A 25,516-nucleotide genomic window follows, 5' to 3' on the forward strand; every position below is an offset into this window, starting at 1 on the left:
CGTGGAAGAGAGGAGGAGAGGAGGGGAGAGGAAGGGAACAGAGAGCAGAAGAGGTGCAAGAGGGCAGCAGAGGACCAGAAGAAGTGCTTAAGAAGAAAGACAGAGGGGTTCTGATTGAGAAGGCTCATGATGAGAGAAGAGAGGAGCAGAGAAGGCTACTGGCCCTGTCGTACAGCGTCCTCACCAAACCAAGTCCCACAATCCTCCACATCCCCCCAGCTAAGGACTGTCAAAATGATCGTGGGAGGCTGGGAAACGTCCGTGAAGAGACTCCACGCTAGTCTCCTGATTTCCCCTTTTTTTCCTCAAAATCAACAGTGCGACCGTGTAGTAATTGAAGCTCTGTGAGGAATGACAGATGAGCGGGACTGTAATTCTGGTTGCAATAACGTTAACGTTTCAAGTTTGAAAAACAGCCATCCATTACCGCCAGGCAGTGTCTTGCACACTCGCAACTGCATTTCCATTCTACATAGCTGGACAATCTGAGAGGTCCAAAACGTACCAACTAAACAAACTTAATAAAAGTAGAACAAATTGATTACAAATAAATCAAATTAAAAAATATGGATTAATCATGCAATTAAATTAATTTCACGTTGTACAGGGATGTGAAATAAAGCCATAAGTGGAAGAGCAACAGTGGGTGCTGTGAGCCAGAAGCTGAATGTAATTAACTCTTGGAACAGAGAGCGCCTGGCTAATGAACACTGCATTCTGTTCGATAAAACCCCCTTGAACCTGAGAACGCATGCTGCCCGGTAGGACCGCGGGCGCTCACAGTAACTCTACTCTAACAACAACTCACAACCAGCTAATTTAAAAAATACAACGTTTCCAACCTCGTGTCTTTTTGAGCACTTAACCTCAACCATAACAAAAAGGGGATGCCTGTGGGATACTCTGCCTGGGTGAATTATGACATTATATTATCAGCGCAACACAAACAAGTTTGGCACAAAACAAACACCACGCTGTGTACACGCCGCAGTCCATTTGGTGTTGGAGAGTAAACAAACATGTGTCGTAATCTAATCAGTGGTGCTCCGGTCGGGGGAAGTCAAGAGGTCTGAAATTACACCAACCGCTCCACCCTGCAGAGGGCCGTGCCCTAATAACTCAAACCCAATTGTGAAGAGCCTCTGGTCCTTAGCGAACTGATTAATGATCAACGAATACCATGGGTAGGCCTTATGCTGCAGGGAGAACCATTTGAGTGTTTCTGTTTACGTGTTCAACGCTTCAACAAACAGTAAAAGAATCACACACAAACGGCTTAGCTTTTAATACCCGTCTTCCACCTTCCACTCTCCATCATCGTTGGGTTATTGGAAGGAATAAACCACAACAGGCAAAGCATTAAATATGACCGATGATCACAAACTGCTTATACGACAGTTACCAAGATCGATCCAATATCACTTTCATCTATAACGTATTTGTTTTTTATCGACTTAATCAGCTGGAAATAAAGTACTCTTCTGTTGTGCTTTGGACATGTTGTTTTTTGCCTTGTCAAGGAAACATCTGGTCGATGGTTGCATTCGACCAGATTTTTGGCGCATTGATTAAAAAATATGAAAGGCAGAAGTTTCCCGCTATTGAGAAATAACGCACACTCTTGGAACATTAATACTCCCTAATCAGGATAAAGTATTTACCAACGCTGTGGTACACGGTTCCACGATGGTTCCTGAACCCGGTTTGTGTTTGACAGTCACGACTTCATTCCACAGGCGTTCTTCCTTTAGGTTCCAGGCGGACCGGGTCAAGTGGCTCTACCCCCACATGCCGCGGTGTTCTGGGTGAGCGGAGCCAGCGGGGCCTGCCCTCTTTCACCAGCCCGTCCTGCAGATGAGTCCCTGGCCTGCCTCCTCTTAACAGACTCGTCAGGGGGAAGACACTGGGAGGACAGGAGGGGATGTGGAAAACCACATGGTTGTAATACAGGCGCTATACGTCTTGCACCGCAGACTCATCCAAAACACGCCTGCACACGCACATGTGCACGCACACACACACACACACACGTAAAAATACAAATGCACACTTTGAAACACACATAGAAGATGCTGCTGGATTTAAACACACAGCATTTTTAAACCCCGTTTTAGCAGCTGCTCAAACATCCAGCCATCTTCTAACACTTACTTACACTTCCTTACACTAGGGCAAATGCATTATTTACACATATCAGTGTTAAAGGGAGGCTTTGTACGCAAGCCCCGGAGACATCAGCCCTAGACCCCCCCGCCTTCATACACACACACACACACACACACACACACCCACGCCCCCCACTGTCCTGAGCGAGTCCACTATCTTCCCTTCGGCCCACTTCATATTCTCCCCTCTTTCCTCAAGTTCATCTATCATCGCTAATCCCTCTGGCACCCCAAGCTCCCTCTTTAGCACCCAAGACACACACACACACACACACACACACACACACACACACACACACACACACACACACACACACACACACACACACACACACACACACACACACACATTCCTTGTTCCTCAGTATAACATATGCGGTCCATCAGCACCGGCTGTGGGGGCTGGCCTCTCTGCTACAGTTGAGGGCCTCTCTGCCACTCCCATAATGTACGTATGGACTTCCTATCGGCTGCAGCCAAGGCCTGCGGGGGGCTGGCTTCAGACATCTGCAGCACCTTGCAGCCTCCGAAATATCCCTACCTCCAGACACGTCTGGACGGACAGGGGGCAATAGCCACGGCGTCAGAGGACTGACAGAGTCCAGAAGTGTGAGAGAGAGAGAGAGAGTGAGAGAGAGTATATGGAAGAGCGTGAGAGAGAGAACAACAGAGCGCTAGAGTGAGTGTAGCAGAGGGCAAGAGAGAGAGAGTGTGAGAGTGAGAGTTGGGATGAAAGTTAAGGAAGCAGGACAGGAGCTTCTGTTGGATACTGAACAGGAAACAGTGCTGGTGATGATGCGCAGGGGGAAGGTGGGGGGGGGGGGGGCAGAAACTTCTCAGAGGCAGAAACAAAACCAAAAAATAGTGATGAGGTGAGAGGCAGACAGCTGCTGGAAGAGAGTGATGAGGAGAAGGACCCCTCCCCTCCTTCCCCCCTCCACAACACCACCAGCACCAAGAGACCCCCCAATGCTCAGTAGCTGCAGATCCCTGCCAGAGATCCAGCCTCACGGGGACCGAGAGACACCTGGACGGGCCCGGCCGCAGCCGGATGGCTTCTCCAGCTGCTGCGGCGAGCCTGGCGTGTTACTGAGGGACAGCGCCAGGGAGCTCCTCTGTCATTCGCTCACGCTCAGAGTGCAGAGTTCTCATGGCCGCGAACACGGACGCCGCCGCAGCGGGGCCGACCCCGTAACGGGCGCCGGGCCCAGCTGCGAGGGGGTTTATTTATTTCTCTTTCTGGTTTCATCAGAGGACGATCCGGTCACACGGAGAGCTGCAGATGGGGAGCTGCTGTTCTCATCTAGACAATGGGCGTGGGGGGGGGGGGGGGGGGGGGGGGGATCACGCAAATGGTCCCTCGATAAACCAGAGGTCCACGACACATACTGGAATCACACGTCAACAACACGTCAGTCTGTATCTTTGTCAGCCTGCCCGTCTCCGTCCGTGTGTGTGTCTTTGTTTGCCTCTCTATATCTTTGTCTGTTTGCATGTGTCTGTCTGTCTATATCTTATTATGTGTCTGTCTCTGTCTCCGTGTGTGTGTGTGTGTGTGTGTGTGTGTGTGTGTGTGTGTGTGTGTGTGTGTGTGTGTGTGTGTGTGTCTGATTGAGCATACATGCCTGCATGTCTGCACGTCCATTTGTGTATGGGTTTGCATGTGTGTGTGTGTGTGTGTGTGTGTGTGTGTGTGTGTGTGTGTGTGTGTGTGTGTGTGTGTGTGTGTGTGTGTGTGCGTGTGCCTGTACATGTGTTGAGCGTACCTGCAGCAGCTCGCTGAGGTCGGCGGTGCTGATGTCGGGGTCCTCGGTGGTGTTGAAGGGGACGGGTGTGATGCGGACGTAGGTCAGGACGCGCGGCTCCGGGTAACGCCAGAGCATCACCGCGGGGCTGTCCTCCGTCTCCCCGTGGAACATCACCTCGTAGGGCGCCGGCAACCGCCGCGAGGCTGGGGAGGAGATGAATTATTAGCTTTGGAAGAAAATGAAAGGGGGGGACGTAGGGCTTTACTGGTTTTACTGGATTTGAGTAGAAGGACGGAAGGAAAAATCCTTATCCGTGCCTGCAAGGAGAAGAGTGCAAAGGAAGACACAAAGGGCCTGACTGCAGCAGACACATACTAAGTCACCACGGATCAAAGCGGCTGCTAAACGACAACATGCAACGTATTCAGATCATCAAGAGGATTATGGCGGGTGGTGGGGGGGGGAGACCCAGACTAAGGGGAGCTCCGGCTTGGGCTTTCATTTGAAGAAGGAACGAGGAAAACCACTCGCTGCACGGAGTTGAGTTGACCGAGCGAAGGCTTCATGGTTTGAATTTGCAGCAGACGAGAGACGGACTGATGTTGAACCGAAACCAATTAATGGGACAAATTAATCTTCCTTCATGCGGTGGGCCCGCGTTCACGCCATGTCACCATCCCCCCCCCCCCCCTTCACATCCAAACCGACAAAACGGGTTGGTCGACACCTTTGGTGTGGTGAAGTTATTGAGAATATTTCTGCTTTGCAACCCGAGCCCTTTACAGAACAATTACTCTCAAATAAAGGGCCTTGTGGATTGGTGAGTGTTCGCAATGTTTACATGCCTCAGAAGTTGTACGTAAACACAGCGACAGAGTAAACAGTTCCCTCTTGAAATAAACAGCCGATGATTGACCCGGACCAGGCACCTGCAGAAACTTGGAAGGAAGACCGGCCCGCTGGATCCAAACTTTGGAGTGATGTTTGACTTAAGTCAGGGCTGCTGTTTGGGATTCGAGTCCTTTGGAAAAATTGTTTATTTGAAGAAAAAAAAAGGAAAACCTAGCAGAAACAAGAAAATTCTCCAGTGAGCGTCTGCTCTTTGTTTGGACCCCTTGGGGCTAAACAGTTGGAGTTGTGTTCCAGAAAATGCTTTATAGCAGGAGCAGCAGCAGCAGCGCAATCCAACCGTGGCTGATGTCTGCCCACCCTTTCTAACTCGAAACACAGAGTTGCCCGCATAAAGGTTGGAGGCAGCGAGTGGTAATGGTTGCTGAAGCACCACTATTTCAGATTCGGCTCGCTTGTTTGAAGAAGGTTTTTTCTTAGGAAGAGGACTCTGGTCTTTTTTCGCCGCATGGTGTCTCTCTAAGGCTTGGTTACATTCCTAAACGCAACAAACCACGCACTACCATTTTCCAGATCTTCTTTCTCTGGATACTTCTTTCTTCCATAGATGTATTAATCCATCCATCTACATTGTGCATCCTTTCCTTCTACTGTTCCCCATTTCAATAATCTCGCTTTTCCACTTTATGTCCTCCTTCAGTCCTTTTCCGATTGATCCGTCCATCCATCTGTCCACTCTTCCTTCTTTCCTTCCTTTCCTTCCTCCTTTCCCTCCGACCTCCCCCTTCACCCTGTGTCTGGTTGGGATGGAGTAGTTCGTTTAGGTTAGGGCCGCTGTCCGCCTCGTCTCGTTTGTGAAAACATGTTGTAGACAGATTGTCCTCTCGGTTCTCGTTCACTACTGTACACTCTCGTGCACCAGTCGCATATTAAATGCATCAAAGGCCTGCTGCGCAGCGCAACAAAAACAGCCCCAGCCATGGATGAGAGAGTGTGTGGCTGGTTAGCCGCCAGCACGAAAAAGCCTTCTCCTCAGTGTAAAACGTGTGCATGTGTGTACTCGGAGGGTTGTGCACAAAGCACAGGGGAGAGGAATGAACATTGTTTGTCAAAGTGGAACCAGACAGGCCTTTTCAATCAATTTATAATTTTTGGGTTGTTTACAAACCTCCTCGTATTAATATTTATGTTTTTTGTGCTATACCGTGAACGATCCATTTGAAGAAGTATTTGAGCTGTTTGAAATAATGACCATTGAGAGTGTTGGTGCCAACACTTCAATGTCGGAGGATGCGGCGAATGCCAAAGGCAACACTGTACATCTTAGAAGAGTGGAAGAATTCTCATAAATAATCCCAAAAGGCAAATAATGTTGCCTTTTGACAGCATTTGAATTACGGCCTTTCAAGGGAAAGCTTTAACCATGTATAAACCGGGGCCCGAGCCAAACCACTTCCTTAACTTCATTACACCGTCGAGTCGAAGCCCGTGTCGACCTGGCATTCGTACGCCCCGTCCTCTCACCTGAGTCCTGGATGTACTGGAACAGGCCCGTGCGCAGGTCGTCCGAGCTGTGCTCCGTGCGCGGGGAGTCGCTGCCGTGGGAGGGCGAGGAGGGCAGGCTGGGAAGGGGCCAGCCCTCCGGGGCACTGGTGCCGTCGGCCGCCCCCCATCCCTGGAGGCGAAGGTAGGCCCCCAGGTGCTCCTCCACCAGCTTCAGGCAGTTCAGATGCTCCTGACCCCAGAAGAGCTGAGGAGATAGCAGAGAAGGGAGGATGGATCGGGTTAACGAAAGAGAGACAAATGAAAGACAAAGGAAGAATGGACGGAGTATGAGTCAGGGATGTGAGGGGGAAGGAGAATTACACAGAAGGCAATTACAAGAGGCGGACTACGTAGGTAGATGATGGGTTTTAATTTTTTTCCGGCTCAGAACAACAGGAAGACAAGACCGGTTGGGGCTAGTGGGGTTTACCCTGGTCATCATCATCCTACTGGCGGTCCTCACACAATGTTACCCAACGTAGCATATTCAAATGCTGGCCTGGCCTGCGGTATTCCCCTCCACTGGCTTCATCAAAGCAGGCCTGCCTGGGGTTTGGGCCTGTGATCCAGGAACATCTGACTCAAAAACACTTCGCACATGGAGCGGCCCGCCACTCGCTCGCTCCTAAGACCCGATTATGACTAAACCGTCAAAACAGGAACATTTGGGGGTTTTTGCAGGTTTTTGGAAAGTGAGCCAGGGAGCGAAAGAAACCAATTCAAAAACAAAAAGAACCACAAAAAAAAGGTATCAGGAAGGTATTCCATTGGTTTGTACGGAACCGCAAACTGCAATGTTTGCAGATGGAAATGAACAATATCGTATTAAGTGTTGAGTTGTGAGTGATGTCGCCCTTAATGGACATGCAAATGTGACCATGAGGGCAACCTGTGAAACACCATATGTGTGTTGAATGGTTGTGGGGTTCCCCTTCAAGTAATGTTGACCGCTGAAGCGGTAATAATATAGTCCACAAAAGCGGAAAGGGAAGTTTTCCGCCTGAATATTGCATAACATGTTGGCTCTGGGGAAAACCAGGCACACAAAGCATGCCTCCCCTCCAGTAATAGAATGATAATATTCCATTACTTAACCAGCAGAGGTGAATCGAGGCTACATGGGAACACAACAGTGTGTCATTCCTGGTGTCATCATTCTAGCTGAAGCTGCGGTAGAGCTTAAGGATATGACCGGCTAGGATGTCTTTGGCGCGTGCCAGTGCTTGACATCACCAATTGAATATGAAAACGAGGGCTTTACAATTAAAGTCCAGCCAAGCAAACACTTTAAATGGGTGGTCTCGATTATGCAGTGCCCCCGATGGGAACAGAGAATGTTGTCATTTTACTAACTAGGCTAACATAGACGTGTTGACTTGGGAGGTGAAACAAAAGTAACAAACGTGTAAAAGTTCAACACACTAACCCCCCCCCCCCCCCCCCCCCAACAGTAACACACAAAGAACCTACAAGCAGCGACCCTGACAACACAGACCAACAACACATCCACAGTAAGCGCCACAGTGTTGACCAGGTGCTCAGGAGGTCGCTGCATGATGGCTCAGTGGGAGAAGCTTCAGCCATACCTGCAGCAGGCCTCCCTTCAGGTCCAGCAGCACCTTGGGGGGGCCCGGCTCGGCTCCGGGGCTGCCGCTGTGCCGACACCAGTTGGCCTTCAGGGCGGCGCTGCAGGAGAAGGGGCCCAGCAGCAGACGGCTCCGCTCCTTCAGCCCGGTCCGCACCGACGCATCCTTGAGCTCCAGGAGCAGGGAGGCGGCCTGGATGGGGTCTGGCAGGGAGGAGGAGAGGGGAAGGAGGAGGTGGTGGTGGTGCTGAGTGAGTGAGTGAAAGGGTGTTCTGTGATAGAGAAAGAGCCTGGTTGTTTTAGCATGGCCAACTCTGATTGAGGGAGATGGGCGATGTACGTGGATTGTGTGAGACGTATAAATAGGAGTGAATATTGTTCTTTCGCTGTTCGTTCGAACCAAGGAATGCGTTTGAAAACAAAGCAATGAGACTTGGAAATAAAACCGACCGCTGTTTTTTTTTGTGGAGGCACATGTTACTGAGACACATGTGAACCTCCAAATCAGGCCGAATGATTCCCATCCGAGCTAGGAGAAAAACCTGGCTTTGAGACATCAGGGCAGCACAACAAACAAATACATCCCTCATTAGGCCTCCAAATATAGACACATCCTGTTTCAGGGGGGGAGGTCTGAGACCGTTTAGTTTCTGCAGCAACGCTGGCTGAACCTACTTTTTCCTTTCACCTCTCAGTGTCTAAAGCCAAGGATAAGGATCCCATCACTCCACATGTAAAACGGTTAGGCTATGCTGCTTGATGGATTGAGAGTGTGGATTTGTAGGAATGTACCAACCTAGATCTAGAACCTAAAACCCACAAGAGAGACAGTTTAGCAGTCCCAACCTGAATCGAGCACCTAACAGAGAGAGAGTATATCTGTTCTGGCCTGAATCTAGAACCTAACACGAACCAAATAAATACGAACACCACCGGAGAGGCCATATATCTCTTTAAACCTGAATTTAGAACATAACACCCACAACAGAGACCATATATCTCTCCAGACCTTAATCTATCGAGTTAAGCTCTGGGAAACATCAGACAGCTGACATCACCTCCCAAATGTCTCCAGGAATAAAATATGTGCGGCCTGTATTACAGGTGACACAAACCAAATGTGTTAATGTGAACGAGAAGCAGAAACAGTGAGAGGCCATCACAGGCCATCGACACCGTGAGCTTTAAGAGTTGTTTGAGCAGCCGGTTTTCTTCACCAAGAAGAATGGGAGTTTTAATCAGGGCTGAACGAGCTCAGCGTTCCCTGTCGCTTCCCCTTTGCAGTACAGATGCGTCATCTTGGTCACCAAGTGTCCAGGGATAAGAGGCGGCCTACTGGGCCCATAAATCCTTGCATTGAAAGCCCCTTCTATGGGCGTTGCACAGCTCGTGGTCAGCTAGATCCAGAGCTATAGCTTCATTAGTGGCAACAGTAGTTACAGCAGGACTCCATTTGGAAGCATTATTACCCTGAGTGACTAATAATGCCCTGGGAAGAGGCTTATAATGGCCCTTAAGACTTGGATGCCGGTCTGGGAAACCCAGCATCCGAGGATGTTAGACTACGTGTTTTATATGGTTCTAGGGCACTGGGGCTTGAGCATAGGGTTCTCTCTGGTGATTATATAATGAAGGACAAATGTGCAGTAAGAACATAGAAACAGGCAATTGCAGCTCCGATCTTTATAAATTAGGAATAGATCAAGATAGAGAAGGAGAGTGAGAGAGAGAGCACGGATTGGAGGTTCCAAGTAAGGTATCTAGGCTTGCTGGAGATATAAAGGAATCTCTTAGTCAGACACTAGGGCCCAGCAACATGACAGGGGGCTTTCAGTGTGGGGAACCTCTCACATATAAATCTTCCCTACCCTGCAGTGAGTCATCTCTCTCTGGGTCGACACTGTCAATAAATGCTGGCAGCGTACCTGTTTATCGCTGGCCCAGAAACACAGGGAGAGAGAGCAGTTGAGGACTAGTGCTGAGTCACAGAGGCCAGGTTATTTCATCGTGCGCAGGATTTATCAGACGTCACTGAGGGAAAAATCCAAGGGTGATGGTGGTGGAATAACACATCTACACCACACACATCTCTATGATCCCCATCTTTTACAGAGAAACGTACAGTCATATATTTGTGCAAATAAGCATACGCACATCTACAAGTGTAATCACATTCTCACATGAAAAGACACACACATGCATGCGCAGACAGCCGCCCACAGCATGCATCACAGCCCTCTCTCACTTACCATGCGTCATATCATTTAGGGTTCATCAGACCGCAACATCCCCGCATTAAACTCCAGCTGCAGCAGCCACCACACTCTTAATGAACACCCTAATTCTGAGTGCTTTAATGGCGGGGTATTCCCCTGTTTTCCCCCTCACTCAGAATCAGCATCCATCTGGGCCAACACTATCGTCGGGGCAGAGAGACAGAGGGACCGCGCCAGGCGGAGGAAACGGGGAAAAATCGATCATCTCCTCCTCTCATTGTGTTTATTTTGTCCCTCTGTCTTCTCCTCGTCATCCCGCTCGACCCTGTGTTCTCCTGTGACCTACTGAGGGCCAAGGGCTCCGGGGGGCCCTGTGACGGTGCGTGGCTGAGCCGTGACGTGCAGCTAAGGGACAGGCATGAGGTCCTCAGAGTGGGGAGGGATGCTCACTGACTTACACTGCGCGTCGAGTGGATGCGAGTGTGGGTTGGTGCGTGCGCAGTGCAATCATTTGTGATTCTGCCAGAAGGGCTGCCTGAGAGAAGTTCAGACGTGAGTGGTGAGTGGTGAACGGAGTGCAGGTACCGAGCAGGGTAAAAAGAAAGAAGGACAGACAGTGAAACACAGAGAGGGTGACATCATGCTAGAAGGGAAAGCATGGCGGGGACACCAGTAGCAGTAGAGAATAGGGAAGGATTCTGAGTTGGGTGGAATCTTGCATGGATGGATTAAAGTAGCTACGCCCCACGCACGCACGCACGCACGCACGCACGCACGCACACACACACACACCCCATGCATGCCATGTAGACTGGCAAATATTTGCTGATTTGCTGAAACTAGAGATGTAATGGCGTGAAACAGGGACAGACAAGAATGTGATACAAATGCCACAACAATGCAGTCGACTCATATGGAAAAGACATATAATCACTCACATACTCACGCATGCATTGCACGCACACACAGCTCAAACTGCAGAAATGGACAGCTGTTTTCTCCAAGGTGGGCTGGATAGTCAGCCCTTTATGAGTCAGGTTTTAACAAAAGTGTCTCTCTGGGATCCAATGAAATATATCACTGGATTTAAAAACACCCCATCTGGGTAAGCAAAGCCACACTCCCATACAAACATCGATATTGACACAAACTAGATCCAACATTTCACCTAATTTCACAAGAAAGGGGAAACACAGAAAACATAATAGCACATGTCTATGTGTGTGCATTTAGTGAATGGATGCTCTGTGAACCTGGAATGAATTGGGATGTGTTGGTGACAAACATGTACTGTGTCCTAGATACACACAGAACAGGTCTTCATGACCTTTGCTACAAAAAAAAATAGCTCACAGAAAAAATCTGTGCCTACCACACACACAAAACCGCACCCCCCCCCCCATCAAACCTATGCATGTACACGTAAATCCCCTTCACACACACACACACACACACACACACACACACACACACACACACACACACACACACACACACACGCACACGCACACACACACACACACACACACACAGGCTGACTGCATCCCCCTTCCGACGCGGTCATGGGTTTGCTGGGTCGGATGGAACCGTTTGCCGCAGCCCCGATACAAGCAACCCGCCGGGGAGGAGATAAGGGGAAGAGAAGCTTGATTTACGGTGCTGGCTTCTCCCCGGCAGACGCCATCTGACCACGGCTAGGCTGATTTATGCATCGCCACTCGCTGTTATCAATTAGAAGCACCCTAAAAGGAGTGGTTACCTAACTGGTCCCCTCGCCCCCCCACCCACCTCCGCCTCTGTCCCGTGAGGGGGGGAGGGTCTCGGATGGCGTGGCTAATAGACGTAATATACTGTCACTTACCGCAGCTAGAACGCCACCACTCTCTCACCACAGGAGCGCTACAGAGGAGCGTTGGGTTGGCCTGGGCCCCACCGTTCAGAGGGGCTGGATGTGTGTGTGTAATGCATGTATCTTTGTGTGTGTGTGTGTGTCTGTGTGTTTGTGAGTGCGTCACCCAGAAGCGGTTAAAAATAACCCGTAGGGAGCTGATAAGATGCACATGGAGGGGAGCCCAGGGGAGGCAGCGACGGTCGCGCCACAGCAGTGAGTGATGTCTGCGGGAGGAGACAGCTTCAGGAGTGCGTATTTCTAAAGCATTTCTGCGGAGCGTGTTTGAAAGTAAATCCCTGACTTGTTTGCAGCATGACGTGCGGGAAGGCTTGAGAAGTGACGCCCCTGGGGTGCCGCTGTTTATCATTGTCAGTAGCAAGAGACTACGAGACGACACGGGGAAATAGGAAAAGTAAATAAGCTCCTTGAGAACGGTGACTCAATGTTCTTTACGGCGGCCGTCACTTTTGTACTAAATGAGCAGGAGTTATGAGTGTTTAAACAATAAAAAACACATCGCCTCGTCGTCTGAATCTAAATCAACCCCCGGGATCTGTTCTCTCTCTAAATCAATTTGGTCTGTGGAAAACAATGGCGGGGAAAATCGTTCGACAACCTTGGTAATTGACGTAAAGCCCCTCTATGTTTTATATGGCCAAGCGCATCGAAGCAGCGTTATTATTGTTATTATATGTAATATAAACCAATTTCCCTCAAAAATGATGACTGCAGAGAAACAACTGCACAGCGCAGGTTTAAGGAAGTCCTCTGGAGGGAAAAAACGTTGACACTCTACTTCACTTATCTGTTCTTACTGCGCGAGCCGTACCTCCTTAATATGCCCAGGTTACCGGTTCTCTTTCCACCAATTACATCAGTGTATCGGCCTAGCCACCGGGAACATACTGGGATAGCACCAGCATGTAGCCAACAACAGATTTCCTTCAGCCTTCTCCGCATGACATAACTGTTTATATTAATGCAGTGAAAACAGCATAATGGCAGGTTTAGATGGTCAGATCACAGCGGGGATCATAGCTCAACCAATCGAAACCTTTTCATGTTTCGTCTAGGCTTCCCCGGCACTATTGAAACAAGCCGATTTGATTGACGGCGTAAGAGTGGCTTAAGTTCTGCAAACCAAACAAACTGACGTGATCCTAATTCAGAAATCAACCAGGGAAACAAAACAAGGGGAGAATTTTTTTTAAAAATGATTTCGTAATTAATGTGTGGCTTTCACGTTGTTCCACGGGTAGAAGTTTCCCTTTACGGGTCTAGCTGACTAAAGCACCAAGATGGAGCGCCAAGATGCTTCCAAAAGGGCTAGGCAGTGGGCAGATGTGGGCTTCTGCGTGTGTGTGTGTGTGTGTGTGTGTGTGTGTGTGTGTGTGTGTGTGTGTGTGTGTGTGTGTGTGTGTGTGTGTGTGTGTGACCTGTATGCTTCCGATACATTTGATGTACAAGAGACGTCTATGTAAGCACATGGAGATGCGATTCCATGTTTAAATATAAGAAATCATAATGAGTGATATGAATACGTGTGTATATGGACATGGAAGATGCATGCATGTGTACTCTATGTTTAGAAGATCAGTGAGGTTCAGGGTTCAGTATGCATCCTTATAAAGCTGCTTGTGTATGTGTGTGTGTGCCTGTCTTCGTGTAGGTGTGTGTGTATTTGTGTATGTGCGAGTGTGTGTGTATAGGTATTTTTGTGTGTGTGTGTCTATATGTATCTTTGTGTTTGTGTGTGCATGTGTGTGTGTATGCACGTAGGTGTGTGTGTGTATATTTGTCAATGTGTTTGTGTGAATATATGTGTCAATGTGATCGCACGTGTGTCAATGTGTGTGTGTTTGTCGTCATGTGTGTGTGTGTGTGTGTGTGTGTGTATGTGTCTGCATGTGTGTGTGTGAGTGTGTTCCAAGACTACCAGGGGCTGCTGCTGCCTGGGCAGTCAGACAGAGAGCCTGGAGATTACGGAGGGTCTTGTTTCATGGACTCTCGGAACATCTGTTCTCTCTCTCACACTCCCTCCCTGCTCCCGCTCTCTCCCACTGAACTGTAGGTGCCCCCCTGCCTTGGGGTGGGGGGTTTGGGGGGGGGGGGGGGGGGGGGTGGTTGAGGTAAGAATGCGGGGTCCTCCACTTGCTTTTCATTAACACAGGATCTGGTAACACACCTCACTGTCAACCTAATCCCCACCTCTCTCCATCTTGTCCCCTGGCAGAGAGGGCGGGGGTTACTGGGGGCTGACATGACTAGGTACAGAACCCCAGAGGGTCCCTGGGCGCTGCGCAGGGGGATATGGGGGTCTTCACCCCGTCTCACTGCAGACATCCACAGCTGAGGAGGAAAGATGGCGGCGGAGGCACTCGGGGCTCTGAATGAGTCCTGTTGGGCGTCTGCTCGCCTCAGGATCATCCATTACTCCGCCTCTTGATGTTTTCACTATTTGACACGTTGCCGCTTACTTTATCTCCCTCGCCTCTGCCTCCGTTTCCTCTCTGGTACTCCTGGACCCGCAGAACATACTTCTCTGTTGCTGTTCCCATGTCTGGCCATTCATCAACTTCGCGACCACTCTTTTTATTTTTTTTTACCGCAGATTTAATTTTCTCTGTGCTCCACTGCTCACCCTTCCCGACCTTTCTCCGATCTATTCCTGTCATTCCCCCCCACTCCCCCCTGCTTCTCTCGGTTCCCTTGTTTTCCTTCATAATTATATTCCATCAACCCAATCTTCCATGCCCCTTGTCTCCACCTCTCCTCCCCCTTCTCAGCCTGCACCTACTCCTCCTCATCATCATCCTCTGCCTCCTCCTCCCCATCCCACTCCTCCCCCTGCTGCTCCACCTCTTCCTCCTGCTCCTCATCTGCCTCCTCTTTCCCCTGCTCCTCCTCTTCCTCCGGCTATTCTCCTGGCCCCTGTGATGCCACAGGTCCCGTGAGGCTTCATTAATCTCAACCTGCCATCGGAAGAGGCCCGCAGCGCTACAGAAACAGCAGCGGCAGCGGCCGCAGCAGTAGTAGTCGTGGTACTACATTCTCCTGTCTCACATCTCTCATGCATCGACCGCTCCCAGGGGGGTCATCCACGCTGACTTATTACGCCGGCCGCGGCGCTTGACCTAACAGAAAGGGGGAACCCCGGGCCCTTTATCGTGCCGAGATATCTGCTTTCAGGGGTACGGGGACAGCGGGCTTGAGAGGGGAGCGCGTGGTGAGTGATGGGAGGCGTTGGAGCGCAGGACGGCGGCAGGCCCAGAGAGGTCTGTTGTCACCGGGAGATCAGGCTGCGTAATCTCAGGCTGTTTGTCTCGCGCGCCATGGCAGCCAATCTGGAAACACTCTAACTGAGAACCTCCCCGGGGTAGCAGGGGCGGCAGAGAGACACAGAGACAGACACGGGGAGGGAGAGGGAGAGGGAGAGAGGCGGAGAGGGAGAGGGAGAGAGAGGCGGAGAGGGAGAGGGAGAGGAAGAGAGAGAGAGAGAGAGAGAGAGAGGGAGAGAGAGAGAGAGAGAGAGAGAGAGAGAGAGAGAGAGACACGGGGAGAGAGAGAGACACGGGGAGAGAGAGAGAGAGAGGGAGAGAGAGAGATGGACAGAGAGGGAGAGAGAGACAGAGAGTAAGAGAGAGACAGAGAGTAAGAGAGAACGAGAGAGAGACGCATGTCACGCTGTGACAAAGATCTACAGTAGAGGGCCTATTAAGAGCCTCGGGTGCGAAAATAAGAATTTTCTATCTAAATAAACAAGCTGTGGATGAAAAATATGAAAACTGCAGGAGTAGGAAGAAAGTAAGGAAAAAAAAAAAAGGAAGGAAAAGCTATTCTGAAATATATTTGGCAGTGCACGCGTATCGTTTACAGGTGCATTAGTGCCAATGGGGCCGCGGCTAACCAAAGCACCACCAGGCCTCTCCAGGGCAGCACCAGATCCCCCTCTGTAGAGGGCGTCCGAGGGAAGGCTGAGGGCTGTGTGACGGTGGCTGGAGGAAACATGTTGACAGCATGCCGTTGTCACACGACATGACAGCATCGCTTTCAGAGCGGCTTTTGCAATAAGTTGTTGCAGAGCAGATACTCATATCGTATTGGCACGTTCCAGGGCCCTGAGGTGTGTGAGTGTGTGAGTGCGTGCGCACACAAACACCCACAAACACCTCAGGGCGTGTGTGCGTCCAATCAGGACGTAATATCCTGTGTGCAGCGGTGGCTTAGTTTCAAGGTGCTGGCAATCACAGGGAGAACAGTACAGCGAGGCGCGTGTTTGCGCCACCATAATCCACACTCGCTCTGTTTAATAAACACGAGAAAGGAAGCCGCTCGACTGCGTTTCTGCCGGCCTTACGTTTTCTCTACAGAGAGGCGGCGGTGCCGGCGAAACGAGGAATCACAATCACAAAGTGAAACGAGACACAATGTTGCATCGGTGGGGGTGGGGTGGGGGGGGGAGGGGGAAGATACGCAGGGTCAACTTTCATATCTCTACAATTGCCTCTGAAAGTATATTTGCTTTTTCCATTACGTTCCTTCGCTCTGTGTTTTCCGACTGCGTTTGTTGGAGTCGACACATCAAACGCTGGCGGGCCCGGAGCGGTGCGAGCGCTGGCGAGGGGCGCGCGGCGCGGAGCATTGTCTCACCGTGCAGTTATGCCGATTCGGGTAAACAAAGTGCAAATTGTTTGAGGTTTTAATTAAAAATCTCGACAATCACTTTATCTGGAGTAACCCTATATAACCACATCTGTGGAGCAGATGGGCTGCGCTCCGGGAGTCTGGCCCTAGCCCCTCCGTTGTCTTATCCCCGTTTCTCTCCGGTCCTTAACCCCCCATCCCCCTATCCCCGTTTCATCTCTCCAACCCCCCCCCCCCGCCCAAAACGTGGTCGTCAGGATGCTCTGCCCACCTGATCCTGGTGTTCCTCTTGGGAGCGACTGGACCTTAAACCATCATAGCCGGAGCCAAAGGCCAGAAGAGCCGTCCGACGTGTGTTGGTTTATGTTAGCATTAGCCGTAGCGAACCGAGGAAGCATCCTGGAGGCTAGAAGGTGTTGACATAGGGTCTCGGGTTGGGCGCTTATCGACATGGAAAAAAAAAAAAAACTCTGACATACATACACAGTTACACACACATGCATGCATGGATGTGGACACGCACACAAAACTCACACTTGCACTCACACAGAGAAACATGTCCACATGGCCTCCACATACACATCCTCATCAAAGCCCGGGGTTCCAAGAGAAACACAAACATCTCACTTTACAGTTTACTGACAGTCCGTCTTGTTCTTGGCCCGCTGCGGCCATGCTAGCACGCGTACAAGGCCGGCAAGATGAAAGGGATACTACTGCAGCAGCGATAAGGGCCCTCTCTCTCTCTCTCTCTGTGCCTGGCCGCCGAGCCCCGTCGCTGCAGCACAACCTGAGCAGGATGTGTTGGGGCCATCAGTGAGGGCACGGCGGAAACAGAGATCCAAACATGAGGAAGGAACAGGGGAGCAACAAACCGACAGAAAGGGAGAGGCCACTGATTGATTCGATTTGCAATACGGCCTCGCATCCCGTGACGATGATGGACTGGTTTAAAGGAAATTAACAAACAAATATTTGCCGTAAAACCAAAAAAGAAACACAACCATGTGTTTAATGAAAGCGGATTTATATGACCCTCTGAACATCTGTCGAACAAAAACACATTCCTTCGCCAGCGTGCCGTTGTAATGGCCTTGTTTCTGACGTTACGGTGGGTTGAGATAAATATAGAAGTTTCTATTGTGGTTTTAAATGGAAAGAAGCGTCCTTGGACGAATTAACAAAGCAACCAGAGGAAGCAGATCGCCGTCTTTTAATGATACATGTCACTGGATCCAAACCCATGAGGTAAAACAGAAGTGGATCTCAGCCGAGAGGCGTAATTAAAAATGGCAGGTCACACCGTGGCCTGTCCTTGTGTCAGTTCAGAAGACATTTGGTTAGACTTTGGACCCTCGAGGCCCGTGAGCCCACTGTTAAATCTATTGGAAAGTTGAGCAAAAAAAATACGATCCAAACACGCATTAAGTAACGGACATGTGGTGAGCCGAACGACAAACAAACGTGCATTAAAATACCCTGGCGGACTGGGAAAACGAGATGAGGTCAGCGTGTTATTGGGGAAAGCGGTGGCTTGACCATTAACCGTGCGGTTAAGTTTGTGGAATGGGATCTTATTTTCAACAATAGCAAAACTAAAGGCTTTGTGTTTTCTACAGTGGGCTTAGGGAATGTTGAATTTTTTATCCTGTATATGGACTGGGCAATAATGCTACAACAAAAAATGTTGAAAGCCTCCCAGACATTATTTTAACTAAAATGCAGGCCTGTAAACTCCAAGTCCCTGTGAATGTATGTGCATCGCGTAACACAAGGGACTAGGCCTTGCATATAACTATGAATCATTAGGCAGTTTGCCTACACAGGACCTTTATGTGTCCTGTGAAACCTTAAAATTATATTGTGTCATAAAACATCTGAAGTTGTCAATCCAACGGGAGGCCATATACATATAAGGCAACTAATAACTTGGGGTGCACTGCATTATTACAATCCATATTTCAAAGTCAACCAACAAGATACATATACGATGGTTCATCCATACAACTCACCTTCCATCCTGGAACCAGGCTTCATGTTCAGACTGGCCGTCATGGCCGACACCGACACCGTCACGCTGGGCTTCATGGCGTGGGATTCCGTCTCCATGGCAACCACGATCTGGCCAGTCCGGAGGGACACCTTGTGGAAGGGCACCGCCGGGGCACGGAGGACGCTGCTCGCCGTGCCCGTGGCGGAGGCCTGTTGGTGGGGGGCGGAGCGGGCAGTGCTGGGGGTTCTGGAGGGCGCTCTGGTGCTCTTGGTGGGGGACGAGAGAGGGGAAGGCGAGGAGGAGGAGGACAAGGAGGAGGAACAGGGGGCCTTGTCCGAGCCCTCGGTAGCCCAGAAGTTGGGCAGGACCCTGGTCATGTAGGCCTTGGCCTGCTCCAGCTTAGCCAGCGTGGGGCTCACCTTCAGGGGCCGTGAGAGCTCCAGGTTGAGCTCAGCTGGGGAGGGAAGATGGATGGGGGAATAAAGAGAGAGCAGGAGGGGAGAAAGGTAGAAATGGAATAATGAAGTTAGGATGACTTAAGTTGACAATGTGTTCATAAAAACGATGACAGAGGAGCTTATGGAACATGCTGACTCCCACACGTGGCTTTTTCCAAGTTCCACAGTATTACCAATGGTAATAAAGTAAAGGACCAATGTTAACTTATCACCATCCATCATATATAATAGATAGATCATAAAAGTTGCAGGTGACGCAAGTAACTTCATCCCTCAGAGCTTTTTTTCCCGGTCATACGAGGAAGTGGAAACTACCAGCAGTTGGCTCTGTCAAACCGGCACCACTGGAAATCCACAAGAGGATGCTCTGACAAGCACGGTGGGTGGAATTTTCAGGCTTCCAGGCTTTTTCTGAAAGCTCCTAATATTGACAGACTGGACAGTCCACATTAATCAAAATGCATTTAAACCTATGAATATTCAAACCCAATAAAAACAGATAGTTGTGTTTTCTCTAGAGTAGATCTGCAGGGTTCCTAAATTGGTGGTAAAACATTTAATAAGACTGGAAAGCCAGAGGAAAGCCAGTGGAAAGCCTTTGGGCAGCCGATCAGAAGCAACCTAACAAGACTTAAAGGTACAAAGAGGAAGCTATGGACAGAAAGCGCTGTGCAGGGATGACAGAGTACCGCAGTGCTAGCATCCTGCTTCCTGATAGGGATATTAAATATATATATTTCTATCCATGATAGGGATATTAATCTCCGATCTGGTTCCTATGAAGGTCGTAACAACGACAGACTGTTAAAAACCTTTGTCAGGAAAAAGCCAGACCCTCGTAAACTACGACAGCTTGACTAAAATGAAGCGGAGGGAAAAGACAGGGAGAAAAAAAAGGCTGAATATAGCGTAGATCAGAAACCAGGCTTTTTATGACAAGCTTTTTCCAATTGGTTACCCTGGATAAACAGGAAATAAGTGATTGTAGTCAGAGATGGAGTACGGGCACAGCGGAGTTGTTGCACCCTGGCATGTGAGAGCCCTTTATAGCGCTGCAACATATGCAGCGCTGCCTGGGTACCACGTCTCATACATCACACTTTGAAGTCCCCCCTGTCGATCAAAAAGGGGAGTGCTTTGCATGCAAGACTCCGCTGAAAAGAGCGCAGCTGCGGGAGCACTCGTCGCTCACAGAGGGAGCCTATCGTCACACACACACACACGCACGCACGCACGCACGCACGCGCGCGGTTCCTTTCCGTCCGTCTTGCTGTGACCCTCTACCGTGACACGACTGAACAGCCGATTACGATCTCTCCTCCGTGCCAGCCGCATTAATCCCAGAATGCTTAGCCCTTCTCCCGTTTTATCTGCCTCCCTCCCCTCTTCTTTCGCTACTCCTTTTCTCCCTCTTCAAACTGCACTCCTACTTGGAGTCGGCCCGTCAAACACTCGGTTGGGATCTGCTGAGGCAGAGGCACCACGGAGCCTTACATCGCTTCCATGACCCCCGTTTTCCACTTGCTGGTGTAGCGGTGTTGGTGGTGGTGGTGATGGAGAAGGGAGCAAGTGCAGCTGGTCTTCATGCTCTCATCAAGGAGCCTGTGTTTAGAGGGCTTTAAGAGCTTTAGTCCTATTCCCCAGCCACCCCCCCCCCCCCCCCCCCCCCCGCCCCCTGGAACACCACCCAGACCATACCAACCCAAAAGCACCCTCCTTCCCATCTTCTCCCAGGTAGCAGAGCCGGGGGTCCGGTGCGCCCACACCCATACACGCGCACGCACACACAGCCAAACAGACACACTCACAGAGAAACACACACACGAGCTCGTACAAACACATAGGTGCATGCACATGTACTCGCACACACACACTTCTTCTCCTAGCCCAAGGTAGGCTTTCCGGACCTAATCCGGTGGAAGTGCGGCGCGTGGTTCAGGGGTTGGTGGGGAGAGGGGTTGTGCAGTGCGGAGTGTGTGCAGTGTGGCTTATCATTTCCAGTTGACTTATCAACGGGAAGCTCTCCAGTGCTGGAATTAATAACCTTCCACCCCCCCCTCCCCCGCCCCCAGCCACTGACTTAACTCTGGTCTCTCTCTCCTTCCCCTCCCTCCTCCTCCATCGATGCTAAAGCTGGTTCTGATCTCCTTGGACTAGCTGGGGTCAGGGTGGGGGATGGGGGGGGGGGGGCGGGCTGGCTCTCGGTGTGGACCTAGTGTGCTGGTCCTGATTAGGGAGAGGGTGGGGGTTCTGTTGTATTCTCTCTCTGCATTCCCGGGCCTTCCATGACCTGCGCCGGGTTGTGCAACTTATTACCTGCTTAACATGTCAGAACCTTGACACACACAGACACACATACACAGGCACGCACACACACACAACTTTTTACCTGCTTAACCTAGCAGAACCCCGACACACTCACACCAACACAAATCTGACTACACAATTTACATATTTAACCCCTACTTGGGGAGAACGTTGTGCAGCCTACACTAATCCTTCCTTCAGGCAAGAGTGACGTTCGCTAGGAAACGTGTCTTTAATACTGACGAGGAATTCTGCGACTTTCCCTTTCTTCGTTGAATTCACTATACCCAGATATAATAATAACCTTAAAACAGCACTTGACAAGGATAAAAGCATTGTAATAATTAATCTCATGAGACTTGACCGATAAAAGTGGCTGATAGGAAATGTATAATTAATTTTATAAAAGAATGTCTTTCAAATTATATTAGATTAGTTTCAACTTCATCCGCATTGAACAACTGCAAGTACCAGACAACCAAATGTAGTTAAGCATGTAACCATGAGTGCAATAATGCATTCATAAAATAAGGTAGGCAGTTTAACATTAATTTTCAATGACCAAGTTCAATCAGGTGCAGCAGTGCAGCACAGAAGCGGCACTAGTCACCTGTTAAACAAAACAAATCCTGTCTCAACGGCTGATTTTACTGAATCTGCCAGCCCATAAACCGAAAATGACAGGGCGGATGGAGTATATCCGCATCGAAGCGGTCTGAACTGTCAGGGAACTCCCAACGCTGAGTCAAACAGGCAGACACAGTGGCCGCGCTGTCCCCAGCATGCCCTCCTCTTTCCCAGGCCCCATCCGTACGGTTTGCCCCCTCTCCTGGATCCCGAGAGCAGCCAACGGAGCGCATCGCCACTTCCCTCCCTTCCCCTATTCTTCTAGGGTTTTTTTTTACTCGTGTGGATCGGTGTCAAAGGATGACTCTTTCACAGGTCTCCAATAAAACAACAGCAGATCATTGTGCAGCCCAATTCACGTACATCCCAGTCAGCCCCCCCCCCCCCCCTCCCCAAACCACTGCACCACTACCCGATCCCGGCTATCCTGTCCTGCATTAGCCTTCGCTGAGGACTGTACGCCTGTGTGCGTGTATGTGTGTGTGTGTGTGTGTGTGTGTGTGTGTGTGTGTTTGTGTGTACTTGTGATACAGCCCTTATAATGATGTTTCCATGAGGTTTTAGTATCCAGGCCGTGTAGCGACAGAGAGAGGAAACCTTAAACCTCATAACAGCAGGAACAAAAAAAACAAAACGAATACGGAGCGACACCAACTATTTACAAGCCATGACCGACTTATACGTCTGACAGGCAAACCTACAAATTCGTATTTTGACGTGGTGGAACTATAACGTGAAACTAGCGATCTCTCTCCCCAACCACTGACTTAACTCTGTTCTTTGGTCTATCTCTCTCTCTCTCTCTCTCTCTCTCTCTCTCTCTCTCTCTCTCTCTTTCTTTTAAGCACTAAACCATTTCCAGACTACATAGGATTACCTGCAACACCTACTAAAGTACCTCTCTAGCAGTGCGCTTTCAACGTGGCTCCACACAAGAGACTCAGGTGGGCACGGGTTGTGGATGGAGGGGTTAAATAAAGAGGGGAGAGGATCACAAGAAACGGGAGTCGGCTCTATTTATTACCAGGCCTGGAATATCAAAGGGAGCCCTTTTCACGAATGGCAACATTTCACACTCAGAGACCCAGAGACACTGACACCCACACACGCATATATGAAGACACACACACACACACACACACACACACACACACACACACACACACACACACACACACACACACACACACAGGGAGGGGACCAGTGTTATTATAACAAACCCTTTGGCTTCCAGAGCGGGATGAAGGGTTACCCTAACCTGTAGCTGGTGGGTCTGAGGGGAGGCGGGGGGGGGGGCAGGGTGCAGGGTGGAGGTGGAGGTGGGGTGGCAGGTTGGTGTTGGGGTTTGAATGCCTCTGAGGAACCTCTGTGGAGCGGGCCCTAATGTGAACAGGCTGCAGACAGGCCCCTCTCAGGTGTCAGCCTCCATTAGCACCGGGTGAGGCGGGGCTGACACACACACACACGCAAGCACGCACACGCATGCACACACACACATTCAATATGCTTCATATTTTGCTTATTGTGGAGAATAAAAACTGGGTCATTGTGTGACGCTGTCCCTGCTTTGAACCTGCATCAATGTATATTTTTCTGAGAGAGCGAGAGAGAGAGAGAGAGAGAGAGAGAGACACACCATCACTGTTTTCATTGCCGCCCTGCATCGCTGCCTCCTCCTCCCCAGCGCCCTCCTGCCTGACTCTTGACACCGTGCTGCCAGTGTCAAACACAGGTGTCAATGCCTCAAATTACACGGGGCACCTACGCATCTGCCTGCCTGTGTGTGTGTCTTTACTGGTGTGTGTGTGTGTGTGTGTGTTGGTGTGTGTGTGTGTGTTGGTGGGTGGGTGGGTATGTGTGCGTCTGTGTTTTCCCGGAGTGCAGTCACGTCCTTGGGGTTATTTTCCCTATTCCTTTCCCAATGCCACGGGTCTAAATAACACAAAGGCCCCCCGGCAGGTGAGGCTGGTGTCGCGGGACTGGGTTGGGGGGGGGGGGGGGGGTGAGGTGGCGGTGGGTTGGGTGAGGGGGGTGCCATCTGCCTCACATTAGCCCGTGGTTAGGGACGGTCGGCGGGGCCACGGCTTGTATACAGTAACTGACAACGTTTCTGCGCCGCCTTGCCGTTGACGGGATCCAGGGAACCCACAGGGTAATGCGTCCAATTTGTTCAGGCTAATCTATCACCTGCAGCGCTCGCCCCCGCCCCGCGCGGGGCTAAGTGGAGAGAGAAGGAGAGAGTGAGATAGAGACACAGAGAGGGGGAGAGAGAGAGAGAGAGTGAGAGAAAGAGGGGGAAAGAAGTAGAGGGATACAGAGAGAGCAAGAGAGCGATAGAGACAGAGGGAGAGCAAGTAAGAGAGAGGGATATAGACAGAGGGAGAGAGAGATAGAGAGACAGAGAGGGAGAGGGAGAGGGAGACGTGGCCGCTCGCCTTCCGCAAGTGGGAGCGCTGACATCGCTGGAAGGGCTGGCTGACCCAGAAGGAGCTGGGGGAAGAACTTAGTCGCGGGAAAGAAAGTGAATGTGTGTGTGTGTGTGTGTGTAGGGGGGGAGAGACAGTATGTGGTGTGTGTGTGTGTGTGTGTGTGTGCGTGTGCATGTGCAGTTGATGGTCAAGCCTTGAGCCTGCGACCTTCCGGATGCTAAAACAACTGACATCTGCTAGCGTTCTAGCATGAACCGTAGGGAGGCTGCGGTGGGTTGATGTGTTTATACATCATGTATAGATCTACACGCATGCATGTGGGTATGTTCTTTTTTGGGGGTGTTTGCATACATATATGTACGCTGTGTGTATGTGTGTGTGTGTGTTCAGGGGTACATCTGTGTATTTGCATGTGTGTGTGTGTCTTTGTGTGTCTTTGCGTGTGCGTGGAGTGGTTAGTGAGTGACAGCTCAGTGTTAAGACCTCATCGAGTTTACAGCACACACACACACAAGCTGGGACAGCTTCCCAACGAGGCATCCTTGGGAAGGGCTTCTCTGATTGGTCTTGTTGTGCGCTCAGCGAGACGCTGTTCAAATTGTAAGCACATTGTTGTAAACACGCCACTGCGCTCTGCGCCTGGGCCGCGGTGAGGCCCGTCGAATGTGAAATGTGGTCAACTCCAACTAGAAGCCGCCCGCAAATAACACGTACGCCGTCGTCACATGGTGCACACATGCATACACACAGGTGGCCACACCTCACATAACTAATTAGCATTTAATAACCGTTTCCATACCATTTCTGACACGGTGTCTGTGGAAATGATTGGCCATATTTCCAGGCCCTGGGGTTAGAGCAGTGTGAGCCTCTTCCCCAAGGCTGGTGAATAAACTTTGATCCTCCTGCCGTCTCCACCTCCTCACTCTGTCGCCCCCGGATAGGAAAGACAATCCCCTCCAGGCAGGAGCCATCTAACGAGACAACAAGCTCACTGAGTCCATCTCAACTCCTCCTTCCTAAAGAGTAGTCGTGTGAGTGTGTGTGTGTGTCCATTTG

General features: G+C 50.3%; 1 protein-coding gene across 5 annotated transcripts in view; it reads right to left on the reverse strand.

Annotated features, from left to right (window-relative positions):
- Nucleotides 1–25,516, reverse strand: part of LOC132468221 (intermembrane lipid transfer protein VPS13B-like) — a 325,476-nt gene that overhangs the window by 70,615 nt on the left and 229,345 nt on the right. For all 5 annotated transcript variants that reach the window (XM_060065938.1, XM_060065939.1, XM_060065937.1 and 2 more), the window contains exons 38-41: nt 18,656–19,090; nt 7,894–8,096; nt 6,287–6,512; nt 3,932–4,116 (exon numbers count right to left, since the gene is read on the reverse strand). In XM_060065938.1, the coding sequence (XP_059921921.1) occupies nt 3,932–4,116; nt 6,287–6,512; nt 7,894–8,096; nt 18,656–19,090 (1,049 nt within the window). The remainder of the gene's footprint in view (nt 1–3,931; nt 4,117–6,286; nt 6,513–7,893; nt 8,097–18,655; nt 19,091–25,516) is intronic.

Source organism: Gadus macrocephalus, chromosome 11 (assembly GCF_031168955.1).
Source record: "Gadus macrocephalus chromosome 11, ASM3116895v1".
Taxonomy (NCBI): Eukaryota; Metazoa; Chordata; class Actinopteri; order Gadiformes; family Gadidae; genus Gadus; species Gadus macrocephalus.